This window comes from Panthera pardus, unplaced genomic scaffold (assembly GCF_024362965.1).
Source record: "Panthera pardus isolate Hobbes unplaced genomic scaffold, ASM2436296v1 HiC_scaffold_12, whole genome shotgun sequence".
NCBI lineage: Eukaryota > Metazoa > Chordata > Mammalia > Carnivora > Felidae > Panthera > Panthera pardus.
In genome coordinates, this window is record NW_026526677.1 from 84,427,852 (window position 1) to 84,446,022 (window position 18,171).

Below are 18,171 nucleotides of genomic sequence, written 5' to 3' on the forward strand. Positions count from 1 at the left end.
CTGAAGACACCTCGCGCATGCGCTCGCCTCCGCCTCTGTAGCTTTCACCACCCGGCTGCCGGAAGGTGTGCTCACTGCGCATGTGCAGTGGTAGAAAGGGCGGCCGGCCTTTCCCTTAGTTGACATGGCAGTTACGGCGTTTTGCCAGAATTTGGGGCCAGACATCCCGTAGAATTAAAAGAACTGCAGATACACTTTCTGAGTGCTTTTTTGTTTGTTTGTTTTCCTTTATTGTTTTAGTTCGATAAACGTTAGGCTACCATCCACATTCGAATATATACAACGTTCGATCGCTGTCTGACAGGGTAAAGGTAGCCCTTTGACACTCACGGGAAATGTCGCTTGATGGGGGGCAAAGGTGACATTTAATACACGAAGGTTCCTGTCTTAAATTCTCTTTAAAGAGTCGTCCCATCAAAAAATATAAGGCGAGAAAAACTCTATTAAGCTTTAACTTAATTATTGGCCCCCGCCCCCTAACTTAAAGGGAAACCTAAAAAGTCACCCCGTGGAACCTTGGTTCAATCTACAGTCCCTTATCCGCCCCATTCTTTGCGCATGCGGTAGAAGACCTTGTTCATTGGTTAATAGAGTGGAAACGGCTGAGCGCTATGATTAGTCGGTGGGAAATTCCACCACGTTGTGATTGGTCCGCAGGAACGTCTTGGAGCGCGCGCGGGAGCGAGCTTTGAAAGTTGACCACCGTGGTGGCTAGCCGGTTCTTGGGAGATAATGGTGGCGCTGCCGGGCCTTGGGAGTGGCCTGCAGCCCTGGTGCCCGTTGGATCTCAGCCCTGGTGAGAAAACGAGGCCGTGAGTCTCGGGGAGGCCGAACTGTGGTGCTTTGCCACCGCGGTGCTCCTCTGCCCGGGCTTGGGGTGGGGGTGGGGCCCTCCTCTTGGCAGACTCTGGGATCTCCAGGTCTGTGCACTCTAGGGCATTGGCGAGCCAGCTCTTGAATAGGGGCTCAACCTAGTAAAGGAACGAAAAAAAAAAGGGGGGGGGGCTTATATTGTCTGGTCTTTTAGTTCTTTTGCATGTTTTCTCGGCCTTGCTTATTCTGCAAATCTTCACCGACAGCCTCATCCATTTTTGTGGTTTTACATAGCAAATCTATTTCTTCGTTCAGACTTACTTCCTGAAGTTCATGTTCGTTGGTTTAAATGGATGTCTCACAGGCACCTCAAACGTCACATGCGTGAAACTGGGATTCCTGAAGCCAGCTAATGGTAGCAGCCAATCCACAAACCTGGGAGTCATAACATTCTTCCTTCATCTTTCATGCTTACAACCACCGGTTGTCCTCCCCTCAGAGATGTCTCTCCTTGCTCCTTTTCCTGATGCTGCTGTCCATCAGCAAGCCCTTATTATGGGCAACCTATGCAATTGAATTATCCAAGCAGCTTTCTCATGCTAACTCTTCCAGCCCATTCCCCGCATCTCTTCTGGGGTCACTTTTGAAAACACCATCGTCACCCTGTCAGGTCTTTAAACCTTTAATGTTACCCTTCTATTTGTTAAATAAATACCAAATCTTTGGCATACCCTGTAAGAGCTTTCACCATTCACTGCAGTGTTCTTTTCTAAGAGCTTAACCTTTTGAGTCAAAATAGTGGGTGGGATTGGTTCCATAGCTTACGATCTCTGTATCACTGGGCAAGACGCTTAACCTTGCTAAGCCTTAGTTTCCTTACATGTCAAATGAGGATTAAAATAATATCCACCTCACAGTTTTGTGAAGATTAATTTAATACCTGGCACATAGTAACTGCTGAATACTAATAATGACTCTCCCCCTTCACACGAAGACTGAGTGCTATAACTATTTTGTTCATTTTTAAACAGGTTATACTTTCTTTCTCTTAGTTCCCTCTGTCTGGGATGCATTTTTTTTTGCATTTCTTTCCCTGGTAAACTCCCACATTTAGGTCCAATTGAAGCAGAATCATTCTTCCCACCTCTGTCATCCTTCCCACCTCTCCCATAATATTTTCTGTTATGCTGTGTAGTGTTTTACATACCTGTTACTGTTTTAACACTGATCCATCGTAAAAATAATAATAGTAGCTATCATTTATTGAAAAAAAAATTTTTTTGAGAGAGAGAGTACAGGGAAGGGGTAGAGAGAGAGGGGCACAGAGGATCCAAAGCAGGTTTTGTGCTGACAGCAGTGAGCAGCCTGATGTACTCAGACTCACGAACTGTGAGATCATGACCTGAGTTGGACACTCAACTGACTGAGCCACCAAGGCTCCCCTGAATTTTTTTATTTCCTGACACCAGATCTTTTCTTTTTTCATTGAGACTTGGGTAGGTGTAATCCAGAAATGAAGTAAAAATACTGGTATATGTTTAAAAATATGCATATAAAATAAATGGGAGAATATATGAAAGAAAGAGACAGGAAAAGATAGAATGTTTTTAGGAAGAAGACCGTATTTGTTAGGAGAATGATTAGGAAAGAGTGAATGAATAATTAAATTGTGGTAAACCGTCAGTTGTTTCACATGCCCCTTTGTGCTTATATGCTTTATTTGGGTTTATTAACTTGATTGCAAGAGTTCACACAGGGACATCTGAGGCATTCTTTTATTAACCTCTCTGTCTCCAGAATGAACTTATGGGGTAGCCATATCATTAGTGTTTTGATGTGTCATTCCATAAGGCTGTCATATCTAAAATGTGTGTTCCTTCTTGATAATTTCAGAAGATGACCAATCTTTTAGCAGCTGTCAGTTCTGATTTAAAAAAGATGTTTTAACCTTTTCTGCTTTCGTTTAATTATGCTACACTTCTATTGTATAATTCTGGTGAATTATGACTAGTTCCTTTTTTGTTTTTGAACGTGCCTGGTGTCTAAAATGATTGGTGTTTTACTTGTGATAGAAAAACTATTGATTTCATTGCATTTTCCCACTAGAATGGGTGGACACAGTGTGGGAACTGGATTTTACAGAGACCGAACCTTTGGATCCCAGCATAGAAGCAGAAATCATAGAGTCTGGATTGAATGCATTTATAAAACTATATGAAAGTGTTTTTCCCTTTGCTACTGAAGAACATGGATCTACAGAGGTAAAAAAAAAAAAAAAAAAAATCGAACCAGCCATCTTTAGGTGTTAGAAGTGGAAGATGAAAGTCTAATCTAATCTGAAGCTTAGCCTTTTTAGTATACAGTTCATAAGGAGTATGGTAAGAATAGCATAAAGAATGTGGTTCATCTGTTAGAAAATCCTAGTAGCTAATAGCTAAGTCAAGTGGGGAAATTCAGATTTAGGCTTTGAAATGCGAGATTCTGTTAGGAAATTCTTAGAGAGATGTAATGGGTCACTGGAAATGTGAATTGGAAGACTAGGAAAGAAGTGAAGATTTAATAAAATAGATAGAGTCCTCTCAATTCTGAGTCAAGGTGATGGATGAAGTGCAACAATGCATGAGGTCAGGGAGGAAGAGAAGAGGACAGGACAAGTTTAAAAAAGCTGGTTGAGGGTGACCTATAGGTGCACAGTCAGAGTGTGGGGAGTGTTGATATGAAGACCAGGAAGTGGCCAGGTACCACATGCTGCAGAGGTCATGGGCAGGCACAGTCACCCCTCAGAGGTGATTGGATCATCCTTGGTGACCTGTAAGGTCACAGTTACAGGGAAGTGGGGTGGAGCTGAAGTGGCATTAGGAATGAGGAGGTAACTACTATAAAGGTAGGAGGTGATTTCTTCCAGAAGTTTCATGGTGAAAGAATGCAGAGTACTGACAGGATTTTAAATGGGCTCTTCTGTAAAAGTGGCACATGCTAACTAGTGTAGCTAAGCCAAGGCATTACTTGCCATTTTCCCTGTCTTCAGGGGAGCAGCAAGTATAGGGTCTGATTGCTTGAACTTCCGTGGGCCTGTGTTTTTTTCAAGGTACTCTAGGATAAATCATTTAGTTCCCTGCTGTTTGGTTTATAGAAATAACCCGTTTCCTTATCATGTGTTTAATTGGCAAAACATGGAACCACGATACAATTAATAAAATAGTGGTTTATAGTCTAGGGTATATTTCCTTTCTCACCTTGGCTACTTATGAAATCTGCTGAGGGAGAAACTTTCAGGTATTTCTTTTCCTGTTCCCATTGCCCATAGAGATTTACATTTAAGTAAACGGCTCTAATTTCTTCATTTAGTAATTAGAGCGATAAATGATTTTGAGTACATTTAATATAGCTGGATGGGTAACTTCTTTGAGTAAACACAAATATAGGGTGTCCTAAAGGTCTTACTATAGTTTTTGGCTATGATAATTTCAGAAATATATATGCTTCAAACCTATCCCCAAATTATTTTGATATCTAATTATTTAAATTTCTTATATACTTATTTATTTTTATAATTTTGAATACTACATTTTAATTTTTTTTCAATCCCTTAGAAGATAGCAAACGTTTAGAATTAGGAGCCAGGTTGGTCTTTTTTTTTTTTTAAATAAGGTACTAAATACTTGCAAAAATTAAATAATAGGAGATTTTCCAATTTCTCTAATTATTGGCTTTTATGTTTCTCCCTCCCTACAGAGCATATGGGCCTTCTTCATTGAAAACAGTATTTCTCACAGGGCACTGGTGGCATTGTTCTATCACTTTGTTCAAACAGTCCATAAGAAAAGTGTCAGTGTGCAATATCGACAGTATGGCCTTCATGCTGCTGGGCTTTATTTTCTGCTGCTGGAAGTACCAGGTATGTAGATATTTGATCATAAGATAAATATATTTTTGTTTTAAATTTCTACATTGTTTTGAACTCTTGTATTTCTTTTTCTCACTTATAAAATGAGGCAGGGGCAACCCATCTTATAGAGTCGTTCTAAAAATTAAATACAATGAGTCTGTGAAAAACATGGCTTGTTATAGGTGTTCAAGAAATGTGTTTCCTTTGTTTCTTTAAATTTTTTTTTTTAGTGTTTATTTATTTTTGAGAGAGACAAAGACAGAATGCAAGTGGGTTAGGGGCAGAGAGAGAGGGAGACACAGAAACAGAAGCAGGCTCCAGGCTCTGAGCTGTCAGCAAAGAGCCTGACGTGGGGCTCGAACTCACGAGCTGTGAGATCATGACCTGAGCCGAAGTCAGACACTCAACCGACTGAGCCACCCAGGCGCCCCAAGCCTCGTTTCTTTAAGTGTGTTTGTTTTGTAATATGCTGTGTCTATAACCTAATACGATTAATATCAGAGGGATAAGGCTGAAGGGGTTTGTTTCCAAGCTATAAGAGCTCCATTCCCACCCACCACCATCTAGTATAAAAACCTGATACCACTCACTCATCTCCTGACTCCCCGTCCAGACTGAGAAAGACTGCTGGAGAGTCATTGTGTTATATATATATCTCTCTCCTATGCAGATATGGAAAAATAGGTTAAAACCATTCTAATAAAGAAAACATGAGAATAGCTAGTAATGCTTGATGAAGGAAAGCACAGGAAAGGAGTCTATTTATGAGCACTCTTCTACTTCTCTTATTGTCAGAGCGCTCAGGTGGCTGTTCCTCCTGTGCGCAATAAAGGAGTCCCTTCTACACACCCCAAACCTAAGGTAAGAGAGGCTGGAACAGAGGGAGATGTGGCTGGAGAACCTAAAGTTCATATAGACAAGAAAATCACAAGATTAGTCAGCATTTATGCTGCTTGTCATAGTTTACACAAGTTCATTTGTAATGAATGTTAAGGATTTATTCCATGTGATTGGGAATTGGTAAAAAGACATATAAAGCCTTGAACATTAATTTATATTATTGTTAAAGCTCCCAATCATGACTTTTGAAATAAGTTCCTAAAGACTTTAGTTGCTAAGCAATATCTCAGTTGGAACTGAGTTGTCTCACAGAAGAGTGGTGATTTTAGGAACCCAGTTTTACTCTTCTCTTCCCTTGCTAGATGCAGATCCTTCTGATTAAGGTTGAGATTTATGCCAAAGCAAAGAGTGTTGTTCATTATTGGCTACTTGCATCTTTCCAGAGAGTGTTTTTGCTAATTACCTTCTGTTTTTAAATGTTTCCAGATTATGGTTGGGATGCTGTTGATACTTAATTTTTAATCATAGTGTGTTCTTTTTCAAGATGTTTTGGTTATTCTGGGTCCCTTTTATTTCCATGTGAATTGTAGGAGTTACATGTCAATTTCTGCCCAAAAAAAGGTTTCTACGATTTTGATAGTTACTGCACTGAATTTATAGATCAATTTGGGGAGTATTGCCATCTTAACAACATTACGTCTTCTGATCCATGAACACAGGATGTCTTTCCATTTAGGTCTTCTCTAATTTGTTTCAATGACATTTTATACTTATCAACGTACACTTACTTGGTTAAACTTATACCTAAGTATTTTATTCTTTCCCGTGCTATTGTAGATGAAATTGTTTTCTCAATTTCATTTTCAGATTGTTTACTGGTAGTGTGTAGAAGTACAATTTATCTACTTATTTATTATTTAAGTATAGTCAATATACAATGTTATGTTAATTTCATGTGTACAATATAGTGTTTGGATAAGTCTGTATGAAAAGTCTACCTTATGCTATGCTCACCATAAGTGAGGCTATCATCTGTCACCACTCAATGGTGTCACAATACCATTGAGTATATTCCCTGTGCTGTGCATTTTATCCCCATAACTTACTCATTCTGTAACTGGAAGCCTGTACCTTCCACTTCCCCTCACCCATTTTGCCCATCTCCCAACCCCTCTCCCCTTTACCAACTACCAGTTTGTTTTCTGTGTTTATGGGTTGTTTCAGCTTTTTTTGTTTGTTTTGTGTTTAGTTTTCACTTATATGTGAAATCATACGATATTTGTCTGACATTTCTTTTTTATTTTTTTGTTTTTAACATTTATTGATTTTTGAGAGACAGAGACAGTGTGAGCAGGGAAGGGCAGAGAGAGAGGGAGACACAGAATCTGAAGCAGGCTCCAGGCTCCAAGCTGTCAGCACAGAGCCCAACCCGGGTCTCGAACTCACAGACCACGAGTTCATGACCTAAGCCAAAGTCAGACACTTAACCCACTGAGCCACCCAGGCTCCCCGTTGTCTGACTTATTTCATTTAGCACATACCCTCTAGGTCCATGTGTGTTGTTTCAAAAGGCAAGATTTCATTCTTTTTTATAGCTGAGTAGTATTCCATTACTTCCATCTCACATCTTCTTTATCCATTCATCTATTGATGGAATCTTAGATTCCTTCCATGTCTTGACTATTGTAAATAATGCTGCAGTGAACATAGGGGTGCATTTATATTTTTGATTTAGTGTTTTTCTTTAGATAGATACCCAGTAGTGGAATTACTGGATTGTAGGGTATGTCAATTTTTAATTTTATGAGGAACTTCTGTGCTATTTCCTTTCCATGGTGGCTGTACCAACATTACCACCAATAGTGCATGAGGATTCCTTTCTCTCCACATCCTCACCAACATTTGTCATTTCTTGTCTTTTTGATTTTAGTCATTCTGGCAGGTGTGAGGTTATATCTCATTGTGGTTTTAATTTGCATTTCCCTGATGATTAGTATTTTTGAACTTCTTTTCATGTGCCTGTTGGTTATTTGTATGTCCTTTTTGGAAAACTGTCTATTCAGGTCTTCTGCCTTTTTTAAATCAGAAAAGTACAGTTGATTTTTTATTACTGATCTCATACCCTGCAACTTTGCTGAACTCATTTATTGTTACTAATAAAATTTTCTATATATAAGATCATGTTGCTTGTAAGTAGACATGATTTTACTTCTTTTCCAGTTTGGGTGCCTTTTATTTCTTTTTCTTCCCTAATTGCCCTGGTTAGGTCCTCCAGTATAGTACTGAGCAGAAGTCAGGAGGTGGACATCTTGTCTTGTTCCTGATCTCAGAAGGAAAACTTTCAGTATTTTGTCCTTAAGTATATGATATTTGCTGTGATTGTTGTAAGAATCACCTTTATGAGATTGTTTTTCCTAGTTTGTTGAGTGTTTTATTATGAAAGGATATTAGATTTTATTATTTGCTTTTTTTGTATCTGTGGGATGGTCTTGTGGTTCTTTATTCCAATAATAGAATGTATTATGTTGATAGATTTTCATGTTAAACTAGTTTTGCATTTCCTTGATGATAGTGTATAACCTTTTTATGTGTTGTCAGATTTTGTTAGCTAATATTTTATTGAAGATTTTGCATCTGTATTCATAAGGGACATTCTTTTTTTGATATGCCTTTGTCTGGCCTGGGTTTCAGGATACCAGTCTCATAGAATGAGTTGGGTAATGTTCTTGCCTTTTTTATATTTTGGAGGTATGTGAAGAACTGGTTGTTCTTCTGCCTTAAATTTTTGGTAGAATTCAATAATGAAGTCATGTAGGCATGCAGTTTGCTTGGAAAGATTTTTGTTTGCAGAATCTGTAGTGATATGTCTTCTTTCATGTCTGATTGATAATTTGTATTCCTTTTGTTGTTGTTTTCATCCCTGTAGATAGAGGTTTATTAATTGCATTGATCATGTCAAAGAACCACTTTTGATGTTATTGATTATACTCTATTCTTTGTCCATTTCTTATTTCAGTGATTTTGGTCTTTTATTGCCTTCCATCTTACTTTGGTTTAATTTGCTTTTATTCTGATTTCTTAAGGTGGTTGCTTAGATCTTTGTTCTCACTTACTTCTCTTATCTGGCAAATTTCCCTATGTACAGCTTTATCTGCACCCTGCAAATTCTGATGATTTGTTTTCATTATCATTGAAGCGAAAGCAGTTTTCTGATTTTTCTTGTGATTTCTCCTTACACCTCTGAGTTATTTAATAGTGTATCCAATTTCCAAATATTTGAGGACTATCCTGAAATGTTATTACAGGGCTTAGGGGTACTGACCTCTCGCGCAGTCAAAAATCCCTGTGTAACTCTTGACTCCCCATAACTTAACTAATAGCTTACTGTTGACCAGAAGTCTTACCAATAACATAAACAGTCAATTAACACATATTATTGTGTATTTATTTTATACTGTTTTCTTACAGTAAGCTAGAGAAAAGAAAATGTTATTAAGAAAATCATAAAGAAAACACATTACAGTACTATACTGTATCGGTACCATAAGTTTACATTCTTTCTTTACAAGATGAATTGTCTTGCTGTGAGTACCTATATCAGTGTTGTCTTATGGGATACAAAACACTTTAGGTGTTATATGTATTATTAACATTAGACAAAAAAATAAAAAGGTAACATGAAAAAGGAATTCATATTTATTTATAGGTATAACGATTCATGCATTGATAAGCAGCAAAATGATTGCTTTATGGTAGTGTAGTATAAGATTAGTTCATGGGAGCCTAGGCTATACACTAATGAATGAATCATTATGAAGTTTTTATGGCATACGGTATTACAGCTGTATTCATAATGCTGCATTGGAAACATTGTTACATTAAAAAAAAAAAACCACCTGTGATGATAGGCTGATACACAGTTTCTTCAGTTACCAGAGAAAAAGAGATACTATATGGTAATGTAACTCTTTGAAAGTGAAGTTCTTTTTTTTTTTTTTTTAAGTTTATTTATTTTGAGAGAGAGAGTGAGAGAGCACATGGGGGACCAGGGGGAGGGACGGAGAGAGAGAGAACAAATCCCAAGCAGGCTCTGCACCGACAGTGTGTTAGCCCAATGTAGGACTCAAACTCACGAACCATGAGATCATGACACGAGCTGAGATCAAAAGTTGGATGTTTAACCAACTGAGTCACCTAGGCTCCCCTGAAACTAAAGTTCTTTTTAAAGTTTATTTATTTTGAGAGAGAGCGAGAGAGCAGGAGAGGGACAGGGAGAGAGGGAGAGAGAGAATCCCAAGCAGGCCCTGCACTGTCAGTGTGGAGCTTGACATGGGGCTGAAACTCCCAAACCATGAGATCATGACCTGAACCAAAATCAAGAGTTGGATGCTGAACCAACTGAGCCACCCAGGTGCCCCTAAAGTTCTAAAACAGTAAGAAAATTAACATATTGTTAATTTTATGTTAAATATCACTCACCTTATGCCTATGTAAGAATAGGCTGTCCACTTCTACTCAAATCTTGCACATGGTGTCCTACACCGTGAATACTTAGGTAATGATGATGAGAACACAGAAACACCTTGTATAGTTCTTGCTATACACTTATTAGATGTTCACACGAAGATAACACATGCACAGCAGATAAGATCACTGACTGTACAGCATGATGATTATTTGTTATTCATTAAGTGGAAGTGGACCATCAGAAAGGTCTTCATCGTCGTCTTCATGTTGAGTAGGCTGAGGAGGAGGAGGAGAACGAGCTGGGGTTGGTCTCGCTCTCTCAGAGGTGGAAAGAGAGGTACACACAGGGTCATTTCACAGAAAGACATTGTAATTTGTCTGAATTTCTGCTTTTTCATTTCTCTAAAAATGTTTCTGTATGGTACCAATCCTTTATCCATCATTTGTTGTAGTTTCAGTGCCCATATCATAGAAGAGTCCATGTAATAAAAGAAAGGAGTGAAAAGCAGTCTTAAATGATCAGAACCCTTCTGCTAGATTGTCTAACATTGATTTGTTTTCTGGCACTTTTTTTTTTTTTAATGTTTATTTATTTTGATAGAGACAACATGAGCAGAATAGAGGCAGAGAGAGAGAGAGAGGGAGAGACAGAATCCCAAGTAAGCTCTGCACTGTTGGTGCAGAGCCCGAAGCAGGGCTTCATCCCACGAACCATGAGATCATGACCTGAGATGAAATCAAAAGTCAGACACCTAACTGACTGGAGCTACCCGGGCACCCCTGTTAGTGTCTTCTTTCTCATTGTCTGGCACTGATTCAGAGGCACATCATCTTCTGTTCATTCCTGTGGTGTTGGGCCTATTAGCTCTTGAATTTCTCCAAGATCTATATCTTGAACCCCCTCCCCCCCCACACACACACATTTTTTTGCCATATCCACAGTCTCTTTCATGATTTCCTTGATTGGCTCTGTCATAAGTCCTGTGAAGTCATACACAAAATGTGGACACAGTTTTCTCCAGCAGGAATTTATTGTTTGGAGCTGGATGGCTTTCATGGCTTCTTCCATAACAACAGTGGCATCTTCAGTGGTGTAATCCTTCTAGACTTCGATGATGTGCCCTCTGTCAGGATTGTCTTCCATAGGGTTGACAGTCCTTTCCATGGAGTACCGTGTGTAATGAATCTTAAAAGTCTTTATGACTCCCTATCTAGAGATTGTATTAGAGATGTGTCTGGGGGCAAGTAGATCCCTGCCTTTTGTCTTGAACTCATGGGGTTCTGGGTGGCCAAGGGCTTTGTCCAGTATCAAAAGAACTTTAAAAGGCAGTCATTTATTGGCAGGGTACTTCCTGACTTCAGGGACAAAGCATCAATGGAACCAATCCAAAAAATGGGTTCTCATTATCTAGGCCTTCTTGTTTTACAACCAAAGGACTGTCAACTAGTGTTTATCTTTTCCCTTCAACGCTCTAGGGTTAGCAGCTATATAGAAAAGTGCAGTCTTGATCATAAACCTGACTGCATTTGCACAAAACAGTAGAGCTAACCTATCCCTTCCTACCTTAAATCCTGGTGTTTGCTTCTCTCCCTCAACTAATAAATGTCCTTTGGGATGTTTTTCTCCAGAATCAGGCACTTTTGTCTGCATTAAAAACTTGTTCAGGCAGATGTCCTTTCTTCTCAGTGATTTTCTTAAAGGTGTCCGGGAACTTGTCTGCTTGCCTTTTGGTTGGTGGAAGCTGTTTCTCCTGTTATCATGACATTTTTTTAAGCCAAATCTCTTTCTAAAGTTATCAAACCATCCTTTGCTGACATTAAATTCTCTTACTTTAGATCCTTCACCTTCCTTTTGCTTTAAGTTGTCATATAATGACTTTGCTTTTTCTTGAATCATACAGGTATAGCTTTCTAATAACAATCCTGCACCCACATAAAGCTGCACTTTCTTTTCTTTTCTTTTTTTTTTTAATGTTTATTTTGAGAAAGAGAGAGAGCACAAGCAGGGGGAGTGTGGAGAGGGAGAGAGACGGAGAATCCGAAGCAGGCTCTGTGCTGTCAGTGCAGGAGAGAGACAGAATCTGAAGTCAGGCTGCTCTTTGTAATGTCATGAATTCTCTTTGTTTCTTGTGAGCACTTCACTAGTGGCACTTCATATGGGCTCCATGGTGTTGTTCACAGTTTGCAGCACTGGACTAAACACAGTGAAAAATACTCAAAAACTGCAAGAGATCACTTTTTCCTGCAATACACAGTTTACTGTAGAGACAATCTGCTTATACTGAGATGATTAGCATCAAATGGTGTTAAGTGGGTACCCACAGTATTCAAGCTCATTGCAATATGAATGGGAGGTGGCTATAAAATTATGATAGTAGTACAGTAGCTGTATGCCATTATAACTTAACACTGCATTTTTATGTTTATATTTCTCTCAACCATGCATTCCACCACATACAGCCTGTAAGTGTTGTGTGTGTAAGTTTTGATAAACTTTAACTTTTATGATAGATTTGTGTGTATTTCATGGTAGTAAATTATAAAACAGACTAGTGTCTACATATATTCAATGCATAATGACATCCTTTTTTAAAAATTCTTTTTATTTTTGGGACACCTGGGTGACTTAATCGGTTAAGCATCCAGCTCTTGGTTTTGGCTCAGTTCATGTGTGATCACGTGGTTTCAAGAGTTTGGGGCCCGCGTCAGGCTCTGCACTGGCAGCGTGGAGCTTGCTTCGGATTGTCTCTCTCTCCCTCTCTCTCCCTCTCTCTCCCTCTCTCTCCCTCTCTCTCTCTCTCTCTCTCTGCCCTTCCCCCACTTGCACTCTCTGTCTTTCTCAAATACGTAAACTTAAAAAAAAAAAAAAAAGACAAATCTAACCCACTTTTATTCTTTATGAATAGGCAGTGTAGCCAATCAAGTATTCCACCAGGTGATGTTTGACAAATGTATTCAGATTCTAAAGAAGAGTTGGCCTCAGGAATCTAACTTGAATCGGAAAAGAAAGAAAGAACAGCCTAAGAACACTGAGGCTAATCCAAGAGGAAATAGGAAAAGAGGAAAGCCACCCAGGAAAGAAGATATTGAGGTAAGAAGTAAGTAGAATAATAAAATGTATCTGTACGAACACATGATTGTGATATAAGTGTTAACTTTATATTAAAATATGGTTTCAAGCATTGTGATTATAACCAAATGATCCTAAAGCATCATCAGGTTTCCATTGTGACTTTAAGTTGCTTCTCAGGCTTCATTTACTGCTGAGAATATATATCTCTACCTTTTCATCTTTCCAGCCTCCCCATAATCTCTCCCCAGCCTTGTTCCCAGGTATGCTTGACAATATCTGAACATGTATATTTGCACATCATCTGTTGTCATCAGAGAGGATGGTTGAAGTATCCTAAGGACTCATGTCCATAAGAGCATAATGGAATAACATTAATTCCAAATTCTTGTGTGCTGACTAGGTAGAGAAAACTTCCAAGAAACATAAGAATTCCCATTGACACAAAAACGCAGAGCTCAAAACTACTGTACAGTCATCTGGCCCAATGATTTACTGTTCTGGCTGTGGAAACAGAGCAGTTAAGGGACCCGATCAGGGTCCCATAACCTCAGAAGCTCAGCAACCACCTGGAGTTTAACAGACTTGATCTGAGTACATTGAAAACCATTGGACAAAGTGTTAGGCATTACTATGCAGTCACCTATATATTGCTTTATAATCTAGGTGGATGAACTAGAAGAACAGGAAGATGAGGAAAGTATTTGCTTTTCTGCCCGAGACCTTTGTCAAATTCGAAATGCCATCTTTCACCTGTTGAAGAATTTTTTACGGCTTCTGTCCAAGTTTTCCCTGAAAGAAAAGCCACAGTGTATACAGAATTGTATAGAAGTAAGTGAGAATTCCAAAAATCCTTGGGGCAACCTCAGAAGGGCAGAGATGATGGCTAATACTTAATGAATAGGAATAATCAGGCCTCTTCTTTGTTCTATTTTCTAGGTCTTTGTTGCATTAACTAATTTTGAACCAGTTCTTCATGAATTTCATGTTACACAGGCCAGGTGAGGCTCTCATTCTTCCAATGCTGAAATTTAAATGTAATGTAATAAATTTTGATCTCACAGAAGTATAAATGCTATTTTATCCTAATTGGCACATAGGTAGAGTTTATTCATTTGGATGTGGTTGATTATAGGGTTAGTGAATATTCCAAGTAAAATCATATCCGTTAACTAATCTTCTGTCTTTTTCTTTAGAAGCCTTAACCAAGCAAAGTACATACCAGAACTGGCCTATCATGGATTGTATTTGCTATGCTCCCCAATTCATGGAGAGGGAGATAAGGTAAAGGAGACAAGGACTTAATTTAGTTCCTAGTTGAATTGAAAGAATCTAAATCATAATGGAAAACCATTGGCAGCATTTGATGTGATGCCATTTTAACTAGGTCATTTTCGCGACTCTGTATCATGTGTAGCATAAAAAGCATCACCACTTCTATTTGCTGCCTATTCTTCATAACCAAACTGATATTCAAATACTTGGAGGCCATGGCAAATTATTGTTAGGTTTCATACATAAAAAATGGTTCCAGTGTAGATTAGGTAGGAAGAACACTGAACAGGGTGTTATATTTAGAGAAATAGTTACCAGGTTGTTCTGAAAAGACTAGACAGTCATGGAATTTTCAAGTTTTCCTTGGCAATGCTTGGCAAGTTTCATGTGCACTTCAGTATTTCTAAAATGTTTATATCATTTTAGTTGAGAATTCTACAGAAATATTACTAGTTATCATTCCTGGTTAGTATTCATATGTGGATTTTGCCCTTTGAGCTGCCTTATCAGTATCACTATCTAAACATTGGAGTCAAGGATGTTTTAGCATTATGGTGTTAATACACTTGTATATCATTAATAAAACAAGATCATGCCAAAAATGTGATAGACTGAAGTCATATGACTTTTGGTGGCTGTGCTACACATAATTTCTAGGACGAGTTACATGGTGGTTAATAAGAAGGTTTGAGGCTCTCGGGCCAGGTTTTGTACACCTGTGTTTCAATTCTGGCTCCACCCTGTCTAGCTGTGTATTCTTGTATGAGGTACTCAGCCTTTCCAAAGCCTCAATCTTCTTAGGTGTGTCAGGAGGAGTAAATGAAAGAATGCCCTTCAGATGCAGAACATAATGCTTGTTGTTTAGAAAATGTGCTATATTTTATCATTTATTATACCGTTATCATTTCTGTGTTTAAAGTATGGCTGTGTTAGAACTCACATGAATGTTTTCAATTTCCATGCTCTTGATAAAATTGGAAAGATTAGCTGGATTGGGAAATTTATGCCTTTAGGTCCACAGTGCCTCTAAAGATGTAGGATTTTTTTAATTGTGAAAGTATTGACTTGATGTTAGACAATGTCGGGTTCAGCCAGACTTTTAATCACTTGACTTTGGGCAGTTCACCTTTGGAATCTCTTTTATTAGGTGTAAAGTGGAAATAATAATACATATGAAGTAGGAATGCCTTGCTTACCTCCTGCAGTTTTTGTGAGGTTTAAGATCAAATATAGTAAAATCTAGTAATACGTATGAACTTAACACAATGCCTGCCACATATTTGGTTTTCAGTACATGTTTTATTTACAGAATGAATGAATTGGTTAGGTGAGTAAATTATATGAGAAATGTTGGAAGGTGCAATGTAAACTTCAGGAAAATTCAAGTGTAAAATATTCTTGTTTCTGTAAGAGATTCTGTGAGAGATTATCAATAGCATTTTTTTGCCGTTTAGAAGTGACAATTAATTCTCTATTTGCCCTAATTTCAGGGCTGCAGTTTGAGAGGGTGAGGAGAGAAACTAAATGATACTCCTGTCATTATCTATAAGCAGTGTTTTCATACTGTTTTCATCATGTGTTGATTGAATACTTGGTAATTATCCAAGAAACATTTCCAGTGGTCACCCAAAAGCTGTGTTAATCTGACTTATCTTCTTGGAATGGTTTACTGTGGTCTGCATGTCTATCTTTGAGGCCCTTGAATTCTCAGTCATGCCTTAAATAGAATTTTCTTCTCTTCCAGGTTATAGGTTGTGTTTTCCATCAAATGCTAAATGTGATATTAATGGTAGAAGCAGGCGAAGGAGCCCATCGTGCTCCCCTTACTGTTACATCACCAGTGATCAACAGTAGAAACCAGGCAGTGCAGTTCATCAGGTGAAGCACACATAGCTTGGCATTTTACTCTCTTTATCACTCTCCCTTAAGTCTTCTGGGCCCTGTATTACCGAGGTTACTGACACCTATGGAAACTAACAGATTTCTGTCCTGTTGTGCTTTTGGGATCAAAGTAAAGTACCTCAGAGCTCCTGTGGTTCATGTGGTCTGGGTCACTGTTGGTAGCCTTTGCACTGGGGCTTTGTTGAGGGGTACAGAATCTAATTCATGGGCTAGCACCAGCCTCCAGCTTGATTCCCACCAGCCTGTAAGGCCAGGCACTGAGCAATGACAGTTACTTCTTTTATGTTTTTTTTTTTTGTTTTTTTTTTTTAATTTTTTTTTTTCAACGTTTTTTATTTTTTATTTTTGGGACAGAGAGAGACAGAGCATGAACAGGGGAGGGGCAGAGAGAGAGGGAGACACAGAATCGGAAACAGGCTCCAGGCTCCGAGCCATCAGCCCAGAGCCTGACGCGGGGCTCGAACTCACGGACCGCGAGATCGTGACCTGGCTGAAGTTGGACGCTTAACCGACTGCGCCACCCAGGCGCCCCAACTTCTTTTATGTTTTATCATTGCCTCAGTGTTTGCCTCTCTTACAGGTCTGTCTTGTTTTTCCCTTTTCTATTTCTGTCTTCTCTGTGTCTCTTTCTTTTTGTTCCTTTGCACTTTTTCTTGTTTCTTCTCACTTTTCCATCCCCCCTCCCCCTACAAGCAGTACTTCCTAAAGGGAAGAATTAAGTCGATTTTTACTTCTCTAGTAATAATTGATAGAGCAGTTTTCTCTCATGAATCACTTAGCTTCACCTAAAAACTTCTGTGTCTCAGCTTTATTGGAGAAAACATATTTGCTATGTCATTGGCTTTTCTTTCCCTCCTTAATTGAATATTTGGCATGCAATGTGGAGGGAGTGGAATGAAGTGGTAAGTATATGAGAGTGTGTATATGCCTGCCGGTATTCAAGGAATGCAGTGTTGTTGGAGATATGGGGTGTGGTTGGTGGAATCCAGGTATAGGCTGTCACGTGATCATTGTGCAACTATCTCTCGCTAGGTGTATTTTTATTTTATTTTGACTACAGATTTTTTAAACATTAAGTACATAAGATACTTTTGGTTTATAATGTCTCCAAGTTCAGTAGTATACATCCAGTGGTACAGATAAACTTAGCATAAAGATGGGTCACATCTGGGCATTATGTAATCTTGGGTTAAAGTTTGGCAGGTACTGTTACAAATCCAATGAAATAGTAGCATTTCACTGAACTACCACACGGTGGTGCTGTGTCTTAATCTATTATTTACCCTGAAAGGATATACTGTATTTCAGTATTAATGTGAAATTCAATAAATAGTCAAAAGAGTCATTCAAAAATTACAAATTTGCTCCTCTCTGACTGTAGTTGTCTGTTTGGCACCAGCTCTCTAAAACCATACATGGGACGTGGTGAATGGTTTTCTGCTGTGACACTCTGTATTCTTTATTCACTGAGGCAATGTTTGCAATACAGGGTAAATATTTTCAGTATTCAGGCTTTCTAAAATATAGGGGTCATGGTGTTTGAGAACAGAGTCAAAGAAAAATTGCTATTTTATATAGTCATAGGTGTATTGTAAACAATGTGGTTTTTATTTATTTTTTAATAGCTCACTTGTGGATGAACTAAAGGAGAATATATTCCCAGTCCTTCGTATCTTACTCCAGCACATCTGTGCCAAGGTACCATTTGCTTTAATAGTACTAGTAATAATAATAATGAAAGGGCATCTGGGTGGCTCAGTTGGTTAAGTATCCAACAATTGATTTTTGCTCAGGTCATGATCTCACAGTTTGTGAGTTTGAGTCTTGCGTCAGGCCCTGTGCTGATGGCACGGAGCCTGCTTGAGATTCTCTCTCCTTCTCTGCCACTCCCCTGCATGCACTCTCTCTCAAATAT

The 18,171-nt window shown here is 38.6% G+C and overlaps 1 protein-coding gene across 3 annotated transcripts in view; it reads left to right on the forward strand.

Annotated features, from left to right (window-relative positions):
* The first annotated feature begins 636 nt into the window (after positions 1 to 636).
* The window catches only part of NCAPD3 (non-SMC condensin II complex subunit D3), a 64,984-nt gene continuing 47,449 nt past the window's right edge, over positions 637 to 18,171 (forward strand). For 2 of the 3 annotated variants that reach the window (XM_053900237.1, XM_053900238.1), the window contains exons 1-9: positions 637 to 796; positions 2,920 to 3,074; positions 4,549 to 4,711; positions 12,916 to 13,100; positions 13,746 to 13,910; positions 14,019 to 14,080; positions 14,276 to 14,363; positions 16,099 to 16,232; positions 17,882 to 17,954. In XM_053900237.1, coding sequence (XP_053756212.1) covers positions 733 to 796; positions 2,920 to 3,074; positions 4,549 to 4,711; positions 12,916 to 13,100; positions 13,746 to 13,910; positions 14,019 to 14,080; positions 14,276 to 14,363; positions 16,099 to 16,232; positions 17,882 to 17,954 — 1,089 coding nt within the window. In that variant the 5' untranslated portion in view covers positions 637 to 732. The remainder of the gene's footprint in view (positions 797 to 2,919; positions 3,075 to 4,548; positions 4,712 to 12,915; positions 13,101 to 13,745; positions 13,911 to 14,018; positions 14,081 to 14,275; positions 14,364 to 16,098; positions 16,233 to 17,881; positions 17,955 to 18,171) is intronic. The other variant, XM_053900239.1, reaches the window with a different exon arrangement.